Here is a 17,678-nt window from a genome sequence, read left to right as displayed (position 1 = left end):
GGGTTAGGTCCACCAAGGTGCATGCCACCCTGTGGATTTATCTCTTAATTTTACAGTTTACAATTTTTCTGAGTGCCAGGAGCATAACTATCGCTATGTTTCCAGTGCTCCAACACTGGACTCTGGTCTCAGCTCCCGAGGCTGCAGAGTTACATCCAGCCCTCCCTTCCCCTCCCCTTTTCCTGCCCAATCACAGAGCGTTTTGTATTAGGTGAACTCATTCACAAAATAAAAAGGCTTCTGTAAATGATCAGTGGAAGAGGGCCGGGCAGAGATGCTGTGTGTGAGAACATAGCGTCTCTCCTGTCAGAACTCTGGAAGTATTGTGATAGCTGTACTCCCCGAACTTTGTAAAACTGTCAGATGTAAATTAAAGACATAAGTGTACAGGATGACATGCACGACACAAATTTATTTTCAAATATTCAATATTCAGAGCAAAGTCACACACCCATCCATGTCTCCATGCTTTATTTTGTTGAGAAATGACTTTGAAACACCACCCCCACCAGCATTTTGAGCCGTGGCTTCCTGGAATCCATCTGCTCTTAGCTCAGGCATGCAGGCAGGAGGGTGTGCTTAGGTGAAAACGCCTAAAGTACTTAACCACTTAAGGACCGCCTAACGCCGATTTACGTCGGCAAGGCGGCACGGGCAGGCAAAATCACGTACATGTACGTGATTTGCCTCTCGCGGGTGGGGGGTCCAATCGGACCCCCCCCCGGTGCCCGAAGCGGTCCCGTTCTGTTCCCCGGCGATCCGAGATGAGGGGGAGGCCATCCGTTCGTGGCCCCCCCCTCGCGATCGCCGCCGGCCAATGGGAACACTCCTTTGCTGCTGTATGCTAAACAGCAGCAAAGGAAATGATGTCATCTCCCCTCGGCTCGGTATTTTCCGTTCCAGCGCCGAGGGGAGAAGACATCAATGTGAGTGCACAACACACACACACACAGTAGAACATGCCAGGCATACAAAACACCCCGATCCCCCCCCCGATCGCCCCCCGATCCCCCCCCAATCACCCCCCCCCCCCTGTCACAAACTGACACCAGCAGGTTTTTTTTTTTTTTTTTTTTTTTTTTTTTCTGATTACTGCATAGTGTCAGTTTGTGACAGTTACAGTGTTGGGACAGTGAGTATTACCCCCCTTTAGGTCTAGGGTACCCCCCTAACCCCCCCTAATAAAGTTTTAACCCCTTGATCACCCCCTGTCACCAGTGTTGCTAAGCGATCATTTTTCTGATCGCTGTATTAGTGTCGCTGGTGACGCTAGTTAGTGAGGTAAATATTTAGGTTCGCCGTCAGCGTTTTATAGTGACAGGGACCCCCATATACTACCTAATAAATGTTTTAACCCCTTGATTGCCCCCTAGTTAACCCTTTCACCACTGATCACCGTATAACCGTTACGGGTGACGCAGGTTAGTTCGTTTATTTTTTATAGTGTCAGGGCACCCGCCGTTTATTACCTAATAAAGGTTTAGCCCCCTGATCGCCCGGCGGTGATATGCGTCGCCCCAGGCAGCGTCAGATTAGCGCCAGTACCGCTAACACCCACGCACGCAGCATGCGCCTCCCTTAGTGGTATAGTATCTGATCGGATCAATATCTGATCTGATCAGATCTATACTAGCGTCCCCAGCAGTTTAGGGTTCCCAAAAACACAGTGTTAGCGGGATCAGCCCAGATACCCGCTAGCACCTGCGTTTTGCCCCTCCGCCCAGCCCACCCAAGTGCAGTATCGATCGATCACTGTCACTTACAAAACACTAAACGCATAACTGCAGCGTTCACAGAGTCAGGCCTGATCCCTGCGATCGCTAACAGTTTTTTTGGTAGCATTTTGGTGAACTGGCAAGCAAGCACCAGGCAGCGTCAGGTTAGCGCCAGTACCGCTAACACCCACGCACGCACCGTACACCTCCCTTAGTGGTATAGTATCTGATCGGATCAATATCTGATCCGATCAGATCTATACTAGCGTCCCCAGCAGTTTAGGGTTCCCAAAAACGCAGTGTTAGCGGGATCAGCCCAGATACCTGCTAGCACCTGCGTTGTGCCCCTCCGCCCGGCCCAGCCCAGCCCACCCAAGTGCAGTATCGATCGATCACTGACACTTACAAGGCACTAAACGCATAACTGCAGCGTTCGCAGAGTCAGGCCTGATCCCTGCGATCGCTAACAGTTTTTTTGGTAGCATTTTGGTGAACTAGCAAGCACCGGCCCCAGGCAGCGTCAGGTTAGCGCCAGTACCACTAACACCCACGCACGCAGCATACGCCTCCTTTAGTGGTATAGTATCTGAACGGATCAATATCTGATCCGATCAGATCTATACTGGCGTCCCCAGCAGTTTAGGGTTCCCAAAAACGCAGTGTTAGCGGGATCAACCCAGATACCTGCTAGCACCTGCGTTTTGCCCCTCCGCCCGGCCCAGTCCAGCCCACCCAAGTGCAGTATCGATCGATCACTGTCACTTACAAAACACTAAACGCATAACTGCAGCGTTCGCAGAGTCAGGCCTGATCCCTGCGATCGCTAACAGTTTTTTTGGAAGCTTTTTATTGAACTGGCAAGCACCAGCGGCCTAGTACACCCCGGTCGTAGTCAAACCAGCACTGCAGTAACACTTGGTGACGTGGCGAGTCCCATAAGTGCAGTTCAAGCTGGTGAGGTGACAAGCACAAGTAGTGTCCCGCTGCCACCAAAAAGACAAACACAGGCCCGTCGTGCCCATAGTGCCCTTCCTGCTGCATTCGCCAATCCTAATTGGGAACCCACCACTTCTGCAGCGCCCGTACTTCCCCCATTCACATCCCCCCAACGAAATGCAGTCGGCTGCATGAGAGGCATTTTTATGTGCTCCCGAGTACCCCTACCCAACGAACCCCCCCCAAAAAGATGTTGTGTCTGCAGCAAACGCGGATATAGGCGTGACACCCGCTATTATTGTCCCTTCTGTCCTGACAATCCTGGTCTTTGCATTGGTGAATGTTTTGAACGCTACCATACACTAGTTGAGTATTAGCGTAGGGTACAGCATTGCACAGACTAGGCACACTTTCACAGGGTCTCCCAAGATGCCATCGCATTTTGAGAGACCCGAACCTGGAACCGGTTACAGTTATAAAAGTTAGTTACAAAAAAAGTGTAAAAAAAAAAAAAATATATATAAAATAAAAAAAAATAGTTGTCGTTTTATTGTTCTCTCTCTCTATTCTCTCTCTCTATTGTTCTGCTCTTTTTTTACTGTATTCTATTCTGCAGTGTTTTATTGTTATTGTTATTGTTATTGTTATTATGTTTTATCATGTTTGTTTTTCAGGTATGTAATTATTTATACTTTATTGTTTACTGTGCTTTATTGTTAACCATTTTTTTGTCTTCAGGTACGCCATTCACAACTTTGAGTGGTTATACCAGAATGATGCCTGCAGGTTTAGGTATCATCTTGGTATCATTCTTTTCAGCCAGCGGTCGGCTTTCATGTAAAAGCAATCCTAGCGGCTAATTAGCCTCTAGACTGCCTTTACAACCCGTGGGAGGGAATGCCCCCCCCCCCCCCACCGTCTTCCGTGTTTTTCTCTGGCTCTCCTGTCTCAACAGGGAACCTGAGAATGCAGCCGGTGATTCAGCCAGCTGACCATAGAGCTGATCAGAGACAAGAGTGGCTCCAAACATCTCTATGGCCTAAGAAACCGGAAGCTACGAGCATTTTATGACTTAGATTTCGCCGGATGTAAATAGCGCCATTGGGAAATTGGGGAAGCATTTTATCACACCGATCTTGGTGTGGTCAGATGCTTTGAGGGCAGAGGAGAGATCTAGGGTCTAATAGACCCCAATTTTTTCAAAAAAGAGTACCTGTCACTACCTATTGCTATCATAGGGGATATTTACATTCCCCGAGATAACAATAAAAATGATTTAAAAAAAAAAAAAATGAAAGGAACAGTTTAAAAATAAGATAAAAAAGCAAAAAAATAATAAAGAAAAAAAAAAAAAAAAAAAAAAGCACCCCTGTCGCCCCCTGCTCTTGCGCTAAGGCGAACGCAAGCGGCGGTCTGTCGTCAAACGTAAACAGCAATTGCACCATGCATGTGAGGTATCGCCGCGAAGGTCAGATCGAGGGCAGTAATTTTTGCAGTAGACCTCCTCTGTAGATCTAAAGTGGTAACCTGTAAAGGCTTTTAAAGGCTTTTAAAAATGTATTTATTTTGTTGCCACTGCACGTTTGTGCGCAATTGTAAAGCATGTCATGTTTGGTATCCATGTACTCGGCCTAAGATCATCTTTTTTATTTCATCAAACATTTGGGCAATATAGTGTGTTTTAGTGCATTAAAATTTAAAAAAGTGTGTTTTTTCCCCAAAAAATGCGTTTGAAAAATCGCTGCGCAAATACTGTGTGAAAAAAAAAAATGAAACACCCACCATTTTAATCTGTAGGGCATTTGCTTTAAAAAAATATATAATGTTTGGGGGTTCAAAGTAATTTTCTTGCAAAAAAAAAAAAACTTTTTCATGTAAAAAATAAGTGTCAGAAAGGGCTTTGTCTTCAAGTGGTTAGAAGAGTGAGTGATGTGTGACATAAGCTTCTAAATGTTGTGCATAAAATGCCAGGACAGTTCAAAACCCCCCCAAATCCCCAAATGACCCCATTTTGGAAAGTAGACACCCCAAGCTATTTGCTGAGAGGCATGTCGAGTCCATGGAATATTTTATATTGCGACACAAGTTGCGGGAAAGAGACAAATTTTTTTTTTTTTTTTTTTTTTTTTGCACAAAGTTGTCACTAAATGATATATTGCTCAAACATGCCATGGGAATATGTGAAATTACACCCCAAAATACATTCTGCTGCTTCTCCTGAGTATGGGGATACCATATGTGTGAGACTTTTTGGGAGCCTAGCCGTGTACGGGACCCCGAAAACCAAGCACCGCCTTCAGGCTTTCTAAGGGGCGTGAATTTTTGATTTCACTCTTCACTGCCTATCACAGTTTCGGAGGCCATGGAATGCCCAGGTGGCACAAAACCCCCCCAAATGACCCCATTTTGGAAAGTAGACACCCCAAGCTATTTGCTGAGAGGTATAGTGAGTATTTTGCAGACCTCACTTTTTGTCACAAAGTTTTGAAATTTGAAAAAAGAAAAAAAAAAAAAGTTTTTTCTTGTCTTTCTTCATTTTCAAAAACAAATGAGAGCTGCAAAATACTCACCATGCCTCTCAGCAAATAGCTTGGGGTGTCTACTTTCCAAAATGGGGTCATTTGGGGGGGGTTTGTGCCACCTGGGCATTCCATGGCCTCCGAAACGGTGTTAGGCAGTGAAGAGTAAAATCAAAAATTCACGCCCTTAAAAACGCTGAAGGCGGTGATTGGTTTTCGGGGCCCCGTACGCGGCTAGGCTCCCAAAAAGTCCCACACATGTGGTATCCCCATACTCAGGAGAAGCAGCTAAATGTATTTTGGGGTGCAATTCCACATAGGCCCATGGCCTGTGTGAGCAATATATCATTTAGTGACAACTTTGTGCAAAAAAAAAAAAAAAAAAAAAAAAAGTGTCACTTTCCCGCAACTTGTGTCAAAATATAAAATATTCCATGGACTCAATATGCCTCTCAGCAAATAGCTTGGGGTGTCTACTTTCCAAAATGGGGTCATTTGGGGGGGGGTTGTGCCACCTGGGCATTCCATGGCCTCCGAAACTGTGATAGGCAGTGAAGAGTGAAATCAAAAAGTTACACCCTTAGAAATCCTGAAGGCGGTGATTGGTTTTCGGGGTCCCATACGCGGCTAGGCTCCCAAAAAGTCCCACACATGTGGTATCCCCGTACTCAGGAGAAGTAGCTGAATATATTTTGGGGTGCAATTCCACATAGGCCCATGGCCTGTGTGAGCAATATATCATTTAGTGACAACTTTTTGTAAATATTTTTTTTTTTTTTTTTTTTTGTCATTATTCAATCACTTGGGACAAAAAAAATAAATATTCAATGGGTTCAACATGCCTATCAGCAATTTCCTTGGGGTGTCTACTTTCCAAAATGGGGTCATTTGGGGGGGTTTTGTACTGCCCTGCCATTTTAGCACCTCAAGAAATGACATAGGCAGTCATAAACTAAAAGCTGTGTAAATTCCAGAAAATGTACCCTAGTTTGTAGACGCTATAACTTTTGCGCAAACCAATAAATATATGCTTATTGACATTTTTTTTACCAAAGACATGTGGCCGAATACATTTTGGCCTAAATGTATGACTAAAATTGAGTTTATTGGATTTTTTTTATAACAAAAAGTAGAAAATATCATTTTTTTTCAAAATTTTCGGTCTTTTTCCGTTTATAGCGCAAAAAATAAAAACTGCAGAAGTGATCAAATACCATCAAAAGAAAGCTCTATTTGTGGGAAGAAAAGGACGCAAATTTCGTTTGGGTACAGCATTGCATAACCGCGCAATTAGCAGTTAAAGCGACGCAGTGCCAAATTGGAAAAAGACCTCTGGTCCTTAGGCAGCATAATGGTCCGGGGCTCAAGTGGTTAAAGCCTAAAAGTAAGTACCCTAAGGTACCCCAACTTATGTCCCTATATTATTTTAAACTTTCATGCTATTTTTTATGAATAAGGCAGCCCTAATATATATTCAACAGACCTTGCGTTTAATTGCAAGGAATGCTTTAAGTGTGCACAGGACAAAGCTCCCTATATACGTCAAAGCTAAACAGTGCAACTTGCTACTGTATCTTAGCACAGATTATCAAAGTAACTGTAAACTAAAGGTTGAAATGCTGATTTGAATAAAAATACTGAAAGCCTTAACCCTTACTCCAACCAGTTTTGAACAGATTGGGTTAGAGATAGACCATGTCTCAGGTTTTCACTCTGGTCAAGGACAGAAACTGATGGGAAATCTTCCCAGTGAAGACATAGAATGCAACAAAACACAATCTAATTGGGGTTTTTTTTCAGAATCATACTTACCTAGGTGGTTGCAGCATTGGTCCGACGCTGCATCTGTCCCCTGCCAGCTCTAAGATTGAGAACCGAGCGATCAAACACCGGCAATAGCTCTGTTCTCAGGGCTCCCTGAGCAGAGAGCTGGTGATTTTCAGTCACAGCTGTCTGCTCTGACCACCACCCCTTCTCACTCACTGGAGTGTTGGGCTGTGGAGGGGTGGGAGAGGCCAGCTCAGGCTCTTAGCAGAACACTGGGAGTCTGAGCTGGCCGCTCCCACCCCTCCACAGCCCAACACTCCAGTGAGTGAGTGAGGAGGGGGGGTGGTCAGAGCAGACAGCTGTGACTGAAAATCACCAGCTCTCTGAGCCGGGTGCTGGTCCAGGCATGTGGGCGGATCCCCACTTCATTGTCACGATCTTGCCCGAGCCTGGACTGGCTCTGTGACATCAGCCAACAGCGGGATTCAGCCTACTGTCTGCTGAAAATGGGTCACAGAACGAACTACACTCCTGTGATCCACAGAAGTACAGGCAAACAAGCTTTGGCTGTACTTCTCCTTTAAAATGAACCTGTGTCCAGACTCTGCACAAAAAAGTTCATATTTTGAACAAGCAGTAAGAGCACTTTGAAACAAACCCACATTCATCCCCAATGCATTTTATGCATTAAGATAAAAAGCGCTCTGTGTGCAGCAGCTCACCTCACCAACCCCTAATACTTACCTGAGCCCATCTTGATTCAGGGATGTTGTACGAGAGACTCGGCTGTGCGGGACTCTCCCTCCTCCTTAGCTGAGACAGCAGCAAAGCGCCATTGGCTCCCGCTGCTGTCAATCAAAATCAGTGAGCCATTGAGGGGAGGGGGGGGGTGGGGCCGGGCTATGGCTCCATATCTGAATGGACACAGGGAGCTGTGGCTCGGCTTGGGTGCCCCCATAGCAAGCTGCTTGCTGTGGGGACACTCAACTGGAGGGAGGGGCCAGGAGCACCGGCGAGGGACCTGAGAAGAGGAGGATCTGGGCTGCTCTGTGCAAAACCACTGCACAGAGCAGGTAAGTAGAACATGTTTGTTATTTTTAACAAAAAAAAATGAGACTTTAGTATCACTTTAATAGTAATGCATTTAGTGAATCAACAAAATTTCCTAAATCAGAGCAGCTTCAAATTGTATTCAGTATAGAAAACAGGAAACTGCCTGCAATTTTATTGTTTCTGTTAAGTCAACATTTAGTATAATCAAAGGTGCAACCAAGAAGCTACCAGCATTATGACGGAAACTACATTATACCACAATAAAGCAAAACTCTAGTGAGTTTTCAGCCAGCACATATTTTTAGGGGTGTCCATGTTGTATTATACATATGGTATATAGCTTGCTGGAATTTTCAGGCTTTACACAGGAAAGGAATGTCAAAATATGACAATGTCTGCTTATATAACTGCAGTTTACTTTTCTAGCTTTTACGTGTGACAGGTTTCATTTAAGAAAAGTACAGATGTGCAGCTGCCAGTAGCTTGATTTTACCTTTCCTCACTTTGAAACAGTTGAAGCAAAGACATGACTTTTGACTCTTTGTGGTAGGCTACTTTAAAAACAGTGCTCTTTACTTTAATAAATAACGGAAAATGTCTCTAGTGTGCATATTTAATCCATGTAATATGCAATAAATCAAATATTTGGTTTGATTTTGTATCTCTAAGTAGCATTAGATTTACACAAAACCATAAGAACTACAACTAAAACCTCAATAAACAACTGCAAGTTAACAAGCCATGTTTTAATTGCCCCCCAGTGGACAATCATGATTTATGATAACGCTTCTTCACTGTCCAATCAGCAGACAAAGGACAAGAGGATGACACCACTGTATTCTTTAACTGTGACCGATAAACTGGTGCCACCCTCCTGCCTCTGCAGTATAATGGAGGCATGTGAATCCTAAAAATGACCAAAAAGAACTACAAACATTTTGTCAGCTCAAAATGTTCACATAAAGGTATTTTAACTGCGTGTTTATGTTATTGGCTGAAGTCCAGCTTTCAACATTTTTTCAATTGAATCTATCCTTGTAAATAACTGCAATTATTACTAGATGCTTAACATTTATACTAAATGATTCACATGTATAGGTTAAAAGTTTATACACAAAATAATGTAATAATACAAGTACAATGTCATCACAATATATATATATATATATATATATATATATATATATATATATATATATATATATACACAAACTGTATTTTACTATATACCATTTCATCACAATTCACATTTCCTTTGTTTTGTTGCTGTTATCCAGGTCAGAGCAAATTAAATTGTTATAGTCACACATCTGTGTGAGTCATTGTAATTAAATTAGAAATGAAGTCATATCCTTGCCTTGTCACCAAATGTAACATAAAAATATATTAAATTAGGCTGTTTTACTGCATTCTGTTGAGAAAATACAATAAGACACACATGAAACTGAAAGAGATGTTAACGCTCTCGCAACCAATGTATTGAGGACACATAGGAAAAGGTTAAACATAAAGTGATGAGAAATCCTAATGGAACCTTTGAAGGTGAGACAAGGTGATGACTAGTGATAAGGAGAGGCGCCACATTGCTTACATCTCCTAGCAACAAGCAATCAACACTTAGATAGGAATCAAAAGACTCCCATGCAAGGTGTACAGCCTGCATTTACTTCCTGGTTCAGGGCAGCTTGTAAACTTTTACAAGCATCATTCTGACCTGTTTACAGCTAAAAACATCTTCATAATACCTGTGTAAATGATAAAAAGTTGCGTGGTCCGCTGTAGCGGCAGAGAACTCACTTGCCTGGGGAAATAAAGTTAGTTACTAAAAGTACTAAACATTGACAGTCATATCACCTCCATTCTGTGCAAATGCAGGAATCATTATTGCTGGCATACAACATGAAAAAGGATAGCCTTTCTGATTAAAATTATTATTTCTTTTTTATGAAATGAAGAAAAAACTTAGAACAGGGAAGGGTTAGGACCTCTGTATGGTTTTTAGTACACTTTTTGAGCTAGAGACAAGGCAGAATGTAAGTAGAAATCTCCCCAAAGTGAAAGACAAATCTCACCAATAGCAGGGATCTCCACTGGGAGATGTCATCTCATTATACATTTTGGACTTTCCCTCACTTTCTTTTCTGGTGATAGCTTTCACCAATATAGATAATAAGAGTGAATTTCCTCAATAGGAACAGAGAATAACATAAATAAGAAACAGATATAGGTTCTAACCTTTCCCACTGCAGTGGAGTTCCACTTTAAAAGTAATTTTACATACCTGCCCATTCTGAAACTGGCCTTATTAGTGAGGATGAATGTCAAATGCTTAAGCATTGTAAAGATGTTTATTTTAGTTTAACCAGTGGGTTGAACCAGCAAGTTGAACGAAAAAAAAAAAAACTTCAAGATCCCTCATTCAACACAATGTGTTTGCAGGGATCTCTCCCACTGTGCTACTCAATTCTGCAAGAGGGACCCCCCCCCCCCTTTCCTCATCAGAATACACAGATTAGTGCTGCTTTTCCAGCAAAACCGTTTGTTAGAAACTAGTCATCAGACCACCTTCTTTTGAACAGAGAGCAGTACGGATGTACTGAAAGTTGACCAATTCCTGCTGAACCGGCCGACTTTTGGTACCTGTATACTCAGCTTTAGTCTCAATTTAGGATCTTCCAGTCAGCCTGTCCCTAAGGGACAACCCTATACTAGAACAGCTTTGTATAATTCCTGACACTGATTTATGGCAATCCCATGGTAATATAATCCTCTTAGATGTCTATCAGAACGGAACAATGTACACCATGACACTATTTACACAAAAGAAAACACTGTTTCTTCTATAGATTTTTACAACACCATGGTCTGGGGAAACAATTGAGAGAGATAAGCCCATCTCTAACTACCCACTAATAGGAATTTTCAAATCACAAGGTACAAGATACCAAACCGTAAATTGCCATACTAAGGTAGGCAAACCCCCAAGGAATATATGTACAGTATATTTGAAAGCAGATAGAATATTGGACAGACTGGCATTGCATCTCAAACGTGAATATTCAAGGTCCAATATATAAAAGAACAGAGACACAAGTCAAATATGTTATTTACTAATAGCTTAATATAGCTCAAAGCTAAAGATCTCTTAATGGGTGGACATGTTAGCTAGTGATGAATGTCATGCTCTTTATGCCAGCTGCAATGCATTACATTTTTGTTTTTGAGCTTAGATATGATTTAAATATATATATATATATATATATATATATATATATATATATATATATACATTACAGAATTACACTGGTATATTTCATTATTTCATATCTTCCTACACTTAGACTTTAAATAAAAACATATCTGACCACAGATCATAAATAACAAGGCTGAGACACTTGTGCCATTCTTGCATCTTACTATCTAGACTCTTGTGTAAACACATTCACTGTAGAATGGCACCTTGTGGTGACACGTTAAGAGTTTTTATGAGCTCTTCTAATCCCATATGTTACTGTAATGGACATTATACCCCGCAGGCAGAAAATCATCACTGCTAAAACTGTCATAAGGTAACACAACTGCTGTGTGGTGATTCACCTGCAGATAGAAACTACTAAACGCTTTCCCTCGATGAAGCATAATAAAAGTTATCTATGAGCCCAGAGAACCACAAGTATTTTAGTTTCCTTTATCTAAAGTAAATGCAAAGATGTGGTGCTCTCATTTGCAAATTTCATGAGGTCGAGGTAACTGTGAATATTATCAAGCAAAATATATTGCTGATGTATGAGCTGAATAAACTACACGTAATAAGCAGACATCGAGATAAGCTAGATATTTGATGACTGCGCAAAAATAGCTTTGTTGAGAAATTTTATGTCCAGCATCTAGAACAACAGCAAAAATCACATAATAATGTTATCAATGTACTTTGTGTACACTTTTGTTTTAGTTAGACCAAGTACAATACATGTTGCAATGAATGTTATTGCGTATACTAAAACCAAAATAAAAATAGTACCTTTGACAATCCTGCAGTCCTTTCTCTCTTTTAGTGTTTATGTCACTGCTAGATGCATCAATGAAAACATGCTGATGACAACAGTGTATTATGGCAACAACGCAAAGATGAAAGCCACATATTGCTTCTGTGCAACTTACTGAGAATCACTGCATCACTGAAATCATCCTACGCTAATAATTCCATAGGGTATTGAAATATCCTGTAATGTCCTAGGTCTCAGGAATGCAATAGTCCAGCTGTAATGTATGGCCAGTAACTTAAAACAAAATGTTGGCTAGTTTCTATGACTTTCCCAAACACAGTCTCTTATATCACATATTTTTATAGATAAGGAACAAAGCTGAAAAGTTCTGGACACAGCTGAGGATCTGAAACCCTACTGATGTCTACAGACATTAAAGTGGTTGTAAACCCTCACATATACCCAGTGAAGTGACTGGCTTCAGGTGATACACAGAGATGCTGAGAAACAAATCCTCCTACATAAGTTGGACCTGTTTATCAGCAATCTTCTCTATATCTGATCAGAGAGAGTTGAAAATACACACTGCAGAGCTCACAGAGGAGAGCTCTGAGAGCTGATTGGAGGGAAAGAACAAACCCCGTTTACACAGCACACAGGAACAGAGATGAAGCTGTCAATCAGCTGGAGCTCCCTCCTCTGCCAACTTTTTTCTCTGTGAACAGAAGCAGACACATGGCTCCAGAGCTCCGCACCGACCCACATCTTTCTATGATCCTGATGGTGTCCATATCGCTCCTTGCTCCATGGGACATATACTGACATACTTGGCGATCCTCTTATGTCACCCAGCAAGCCCCACTCCACCCACATGTCTGTGCCTGCTTCTTGCACACAAGCTGCTCCGGCGGTCTCCAGTCCCCACTATGTGTGTAAGCACTCAGACCTCCTCAGCTGACACTGACCCGGACGGGTCAACCACTGCTGACATTCTGGTGGCTATAATAGCATGTAAAGAAACTCTCACTGCAAAGATAGATAAAATAAAGATCCTGTTCCTTTAAAGCATGTTATACAGCACAGTGCTTGTGCTGTGTATTTTGGCCCCCTGTATCACCTGAAATACCTGGCTGATCCTGACAGTTTCTACCCTGCCCTCTGTACGCTGACCACAATATATCAGGGCTGTTGAGCCCTGACACCGTTGTCAGCGTACGCGCCTCCGTCATACGCTGCTATCTCCCTCTGTCCTCCTCCTCCCTCTTCTCCCTGCCTGTCATCTCTCACTATAGCTGATTTGTTCCTCTCCCCACTGCTTAAAAACTAACTGATCTGTATAGCATCCCCTCTGTCAGATAAAAAGCTGTGTCCCAGTGCCTCTGCTTTATAAAAAAAAAAAGATTTCTACATGTTTTAACAGTGTCTTCCAGTGATCACATGACTCCAGGCTCTGAGCTCCTCTCCTCCCATCCTCCCTGGGTGACGTCAGCAGGGGAATCTCGGCCCCCCATCACTGGAGATATCACACGGGGAGAGCTGAGAGGCTGGAGTCATCTTATCGCTGGGAGATGCTGTTAAAGGAGGTAGAAATAGTTTTTTTTGTTTATAAAGCACAGGCACTAGGATGCAGCTTTTTATCTGACAGGGGGATGATATAAAGATGAGATAGTGGCTTAACAACCACTTTAAGTCTCTACTGACATTGGTCTTTTCCATAACAATCTTGACAAGTTCGCTCCCCCTTGTCAGAGGCAGAGGAGAGGATTTCTCATGTGGAAGATACAGTCCGCTCGGACTGAATTGCATGCTCTGCAAAGGCAAGTTAAGGCTCTACAGGAAAAGGCTATTGATACTAAAAACTGGCTACACCACAATAATCTCAAAGTGCTGGGGCTGCCTGAACAGACAGACAGTACTAACACTGCTGCATTTGTGGAGACCTAGCTCACTATCAACTTGGGCCTACAAAATCTCCCACCAACTTTCGTGGTCGAGCGGGCGCATTGTGTTACCACCACTCCTCCTATACTGGGAGCGCCTCCGCGACCCTTCTTGTTGGGGTTTCTTAATTATAGAGACCGGACATGATCCTTGCTGCTGTTTGGAACAGGCCTGGCCTCTGTCATGAGAGTGCCAAGATATCCATCTTTCCGAATAACTCTGCTGAGGTGCAACAATGGCAATGCTCTTTCTCAGAGGTCCGCAAATGGCTCCAGGGGAAGGGCCTCACATACAGTCTCCTGTTCCCAAGTAATCTGTGTGTGTGGTGGATGGAGCCACATTTCATTTTTTCGATACTCTGGATGCTGTTACATCTTGGCTGGATGCCCATTAGATGGCACTGACAACTGTTCATCTCTGGCTTCTTGACTGCTGGATACCTGCTGCGACTGAAATCCTTCATCTTCACTCTTGTGCAAGTGTTGTCTCTTCTTTTGCTGGTTTTCATCCACCTTCTACCTTTTTTGTGGTGACATTATGCAGGTTACGCATTTATCTTTTGCCGCCTGTCCTTCTGGAGCCAACTTGCCAGATTACAGCTAATTTTCTGGCTACTCACTTCGATTGCCACCTGCCGCTAATGTGGTACTGTTAGGAGTTGTACTCTGGACTCCTTTTGGCCATGTTGGTCCCTGCCAAGGGTTTCCTAGTTTGGTTGCCCTCATAGAATAGTTAGATCATAGCTGGACTCCAGTCTGAGGGTCAAAGACTCTGCTTTTCTGGCCTTGTTTTTCAGGTCCAGAGGAGCAATGGCAGGGTAGACCTTTATGGTCATTGGGATGTTTTACTACTTTTGTGTATTGTTTTTATTTTGAAGTTTTTCTACTGATGTGTTGCCTCATGCTGATTTTGCTGCCCTCAGGGTCCCTGCCCCTCCTGCCCCTTGGTCTGTTGACCCTGTTCCCTTTGATTTTTGATTACCCATGATTGATAAAAATAGAAGTGACTTATGCAGATAGCTGTAGAATGAAGCAGCAGACAGAAATGTCACTTAGTTCTCTGGATTGAGACAAATAAATACTATAGAGGAACATGCTTTATTTATATTTCATGTCTGAGGTTTACAACCACTTTAACATCTTTCCAAATGGCTTGACCCAACCCTTCTAAAATTGTAACTTGCCAAGTTCCAGGAAAGCAGGCTCTTGTACACAATATCACATCTCTATTATATATCCTATTTTTAAATCCACTGTATTAACAACCTTTACAAATCCCTTTCTGTGTTTGTTACAGTTTCTTTTTACAGTTTAAACCTCAACAGCCTCTCTGGAGGATTTCTGAATCACTGCAGATTAAAATCCTGTTTGACTCTCGACTAATGCTTGTGTTTAATAATTCTACTTATGAGAGATTTCATTTGGAAACCATTGTGTATTAGAACCTCTGGTTGCCGCATAGGCTTTAAAGAGAACCAGATTTGTTATATATATATATATATGTCTATATAAGTATATATATAATAAATCTATATATAGATAGATATCTATGTATATAGATATCTATCTATATATAGATAGATATCTATATCTATCTATCTATATATAGATATATATATAGATATATCTATATATATATCTATATATATATATGTATAGATATATATCTATATATCTCTATCTATCTATCTATCTATCTATCTATCTATCTATCTATCTATCTATCTATCTATCTATCTATCTCTATAGATATAGATATATATCTATATCTATATATAGATATATATAGATATATATATAGTTAAATATATACCTGACTGCCAAGCAAATGCTTTCTACAACAATCATACTGAGACATGTACTGTGCAAACACTGTTGGTCCTGTCTATACAATAGGGAGACATCAGCAATCAGCCCAGAAGATTCTAATTTAGGCAATCAATCTTTGTGTCCGCTAGACCATGCCTGTTACAGTTTTTCCTGAAAATGCCCAAGATGGCCTAGATTGCATAACAGTCATCTTATGTCTATGGTCACTTTAAAATGTGAATATTTACATAGCTAACAATGAATTACAACTTTTAAGTTGAGCTGATAAGTAAAATCTGCTAAACTACCAGAACAATTCTTCCAGCATATTGTAAAATTTGTGTGTAAAGTGCTAGAACAATCGTTGCTGTATCTGGTCACCCACACTGAAAGAGTGGAAACATTTCACAACTGCCAATGATTTTGTCAAACAAGTGACACTTTTATGACCAGTGTGAGTCTTGTCATATCCAAGATGTTTAACAACAGTCTAATGCTACAGCACTTGGCTAACACAAAGTCCATAGTTCAAACACTCATTTTGTATTGTGATTTTTTCAGTTTATCACCACAGTAAATCATGCTCCTAAATTCAGAATCTAAAAAACGTGAAATCAAAAATGGACACAATATAGTTTGAGACACAACACAATAAATTTTCAACTTTAGAAATGACACATGCTTCTTAGGATTCTTTTTAAGAATAAATGACTTCTCACTGCTGGCAATCCAGAAAAGCCAATTGCATTGATTTGTTGTTGTTATTCAACCATCAAGAAAAAGTAAGAGTTTCCTACCTGAGCTGGCATCAATAATCGTCGATACCCCTCTGCGATCAGATACAGGACGAGGTGACCCAGGCATGCTAACTGGCTCAGAGCGCACTGGTTGGATCCTGTAGCAATAATACACATTTTTTAAAAACAAACATATTTTTAAAGTAGAACCTCCTAAAATTGCAGAATTGCTTATTTATGCTCTCATAATCTAAGTTTTCTAGCACACTATGTATTGTTGTGGTGCTTTTTCAGTCTCAGTCATTACTCATTTCCTATTTTCCATCAATTTGAAATATTTTGTGGGCCAATAAAAACACATACAAGGCATTCTTCTGTAGAATATCAACAGTAAACATTTTACATTTTCAATTAGGCTAGTTTCCCACTTGTGTATTGCTAAATGCGCAGCCCTTTTGCAGATGCAAAGTGGTGCCATTAATGGCATCCCCATGCACCTTCCTAATGCACGTGTTCGCACTCACCAAAACACATGTTAACAAAGTACCACGCGTTTTGGTGTAGTGTGATATTTTTCAAAAGGGTCATCATGCACAAAAACGTGCACTCCCCTGTAGCTGCATAGGTGTGAACAGAGCACTATAATACCTTGTAACACAGTTAGATGGAATGTTTTACCATGGATTAAGTTATCATATGATAAATGTACCTAAGTATTTATAAATTAGAAAATATATTATATATAGATTATATTATTATTAAAATAATAATTACATTAAATAATAGGAGGGGAAAAAACCTTAAAAAGAACAAAGGTTGCTCAGGTAACCTGCAAGACTCCCGTATAAAGGTATCATGGAACTGTCAACTGATCAAAGAATATGCACCACTTGGTATGCATGCAAGTGTAAGAAGTGATTCCAGGTACCCACAAAATCAGCTCCACTGATTTGGTAGTGTCAGAGTGAATTGTTTAATCAAAAAATATACAGAATTTTAATAATGAACAATACATTATCATTTATGGTAGTGTAATGTATTATTTAGAAAAAAAATACCTGCTTTTACCTGTGTTCTGTGACAGGCAACAGTGCATATACTGTATAATGATTAAATGTTCTAAGAGTAACAGCAAATGAAGGCAGGGGACAAGGTCATTCCTGCAGTTTACCTTGATTTAAACACTTTCATATTCTTCTAGACTGAGCTGATTTGA

General features: G+C 41.3%; 1 protein-coding gene across 4 annotated transcripts in view; it reads right to left on the bottom strand.

The window, feature by feature from the left end:
* The window catches only part of BCAS3 (BCAS3 microtubule associated cell migration factor), a 1,663,284-nt gene that overhangs the window by 695,434 nt on the left and 950,172 nt on the right, over nt 1-17,678 (bottom strand). For all 4 annotated transcript variants that reach the window (XM_073615250.1, XM_073615251.1, XM_073615252.1 and 1 more), the window contains one exon: nt 16,523-16,620. In XM_073615250.1, coding sequence (XP_073471351.1) covers nt 16,523-16,620 — 98 coding nt within the window. The remainder of the gene's footprint in view (nt 1-16,522; nt 16,621-17,678) is intronic.

This window comes from Aquarana catesbeiana, linkage group LG02 (genome assembly GCF_042186555.1).
Source record: "Aquarana catesbeiana isolate 2022-GZ linkage group LG02, ASM4218655v1, whole genome shotgun sequence".
In the NCBI taxonomy this organism is placed as follows: Eukaryota; Metazoa; Chordata; class Amphibia; order Anura; family Ranidae; genus Aquarana; species Aquarana catesbeiana.
The sequence above is the reverse complement of the archived record's forward strand: the minus strand, read 5'-3'. Positions and strand labels throughout refer to the sequence as shown.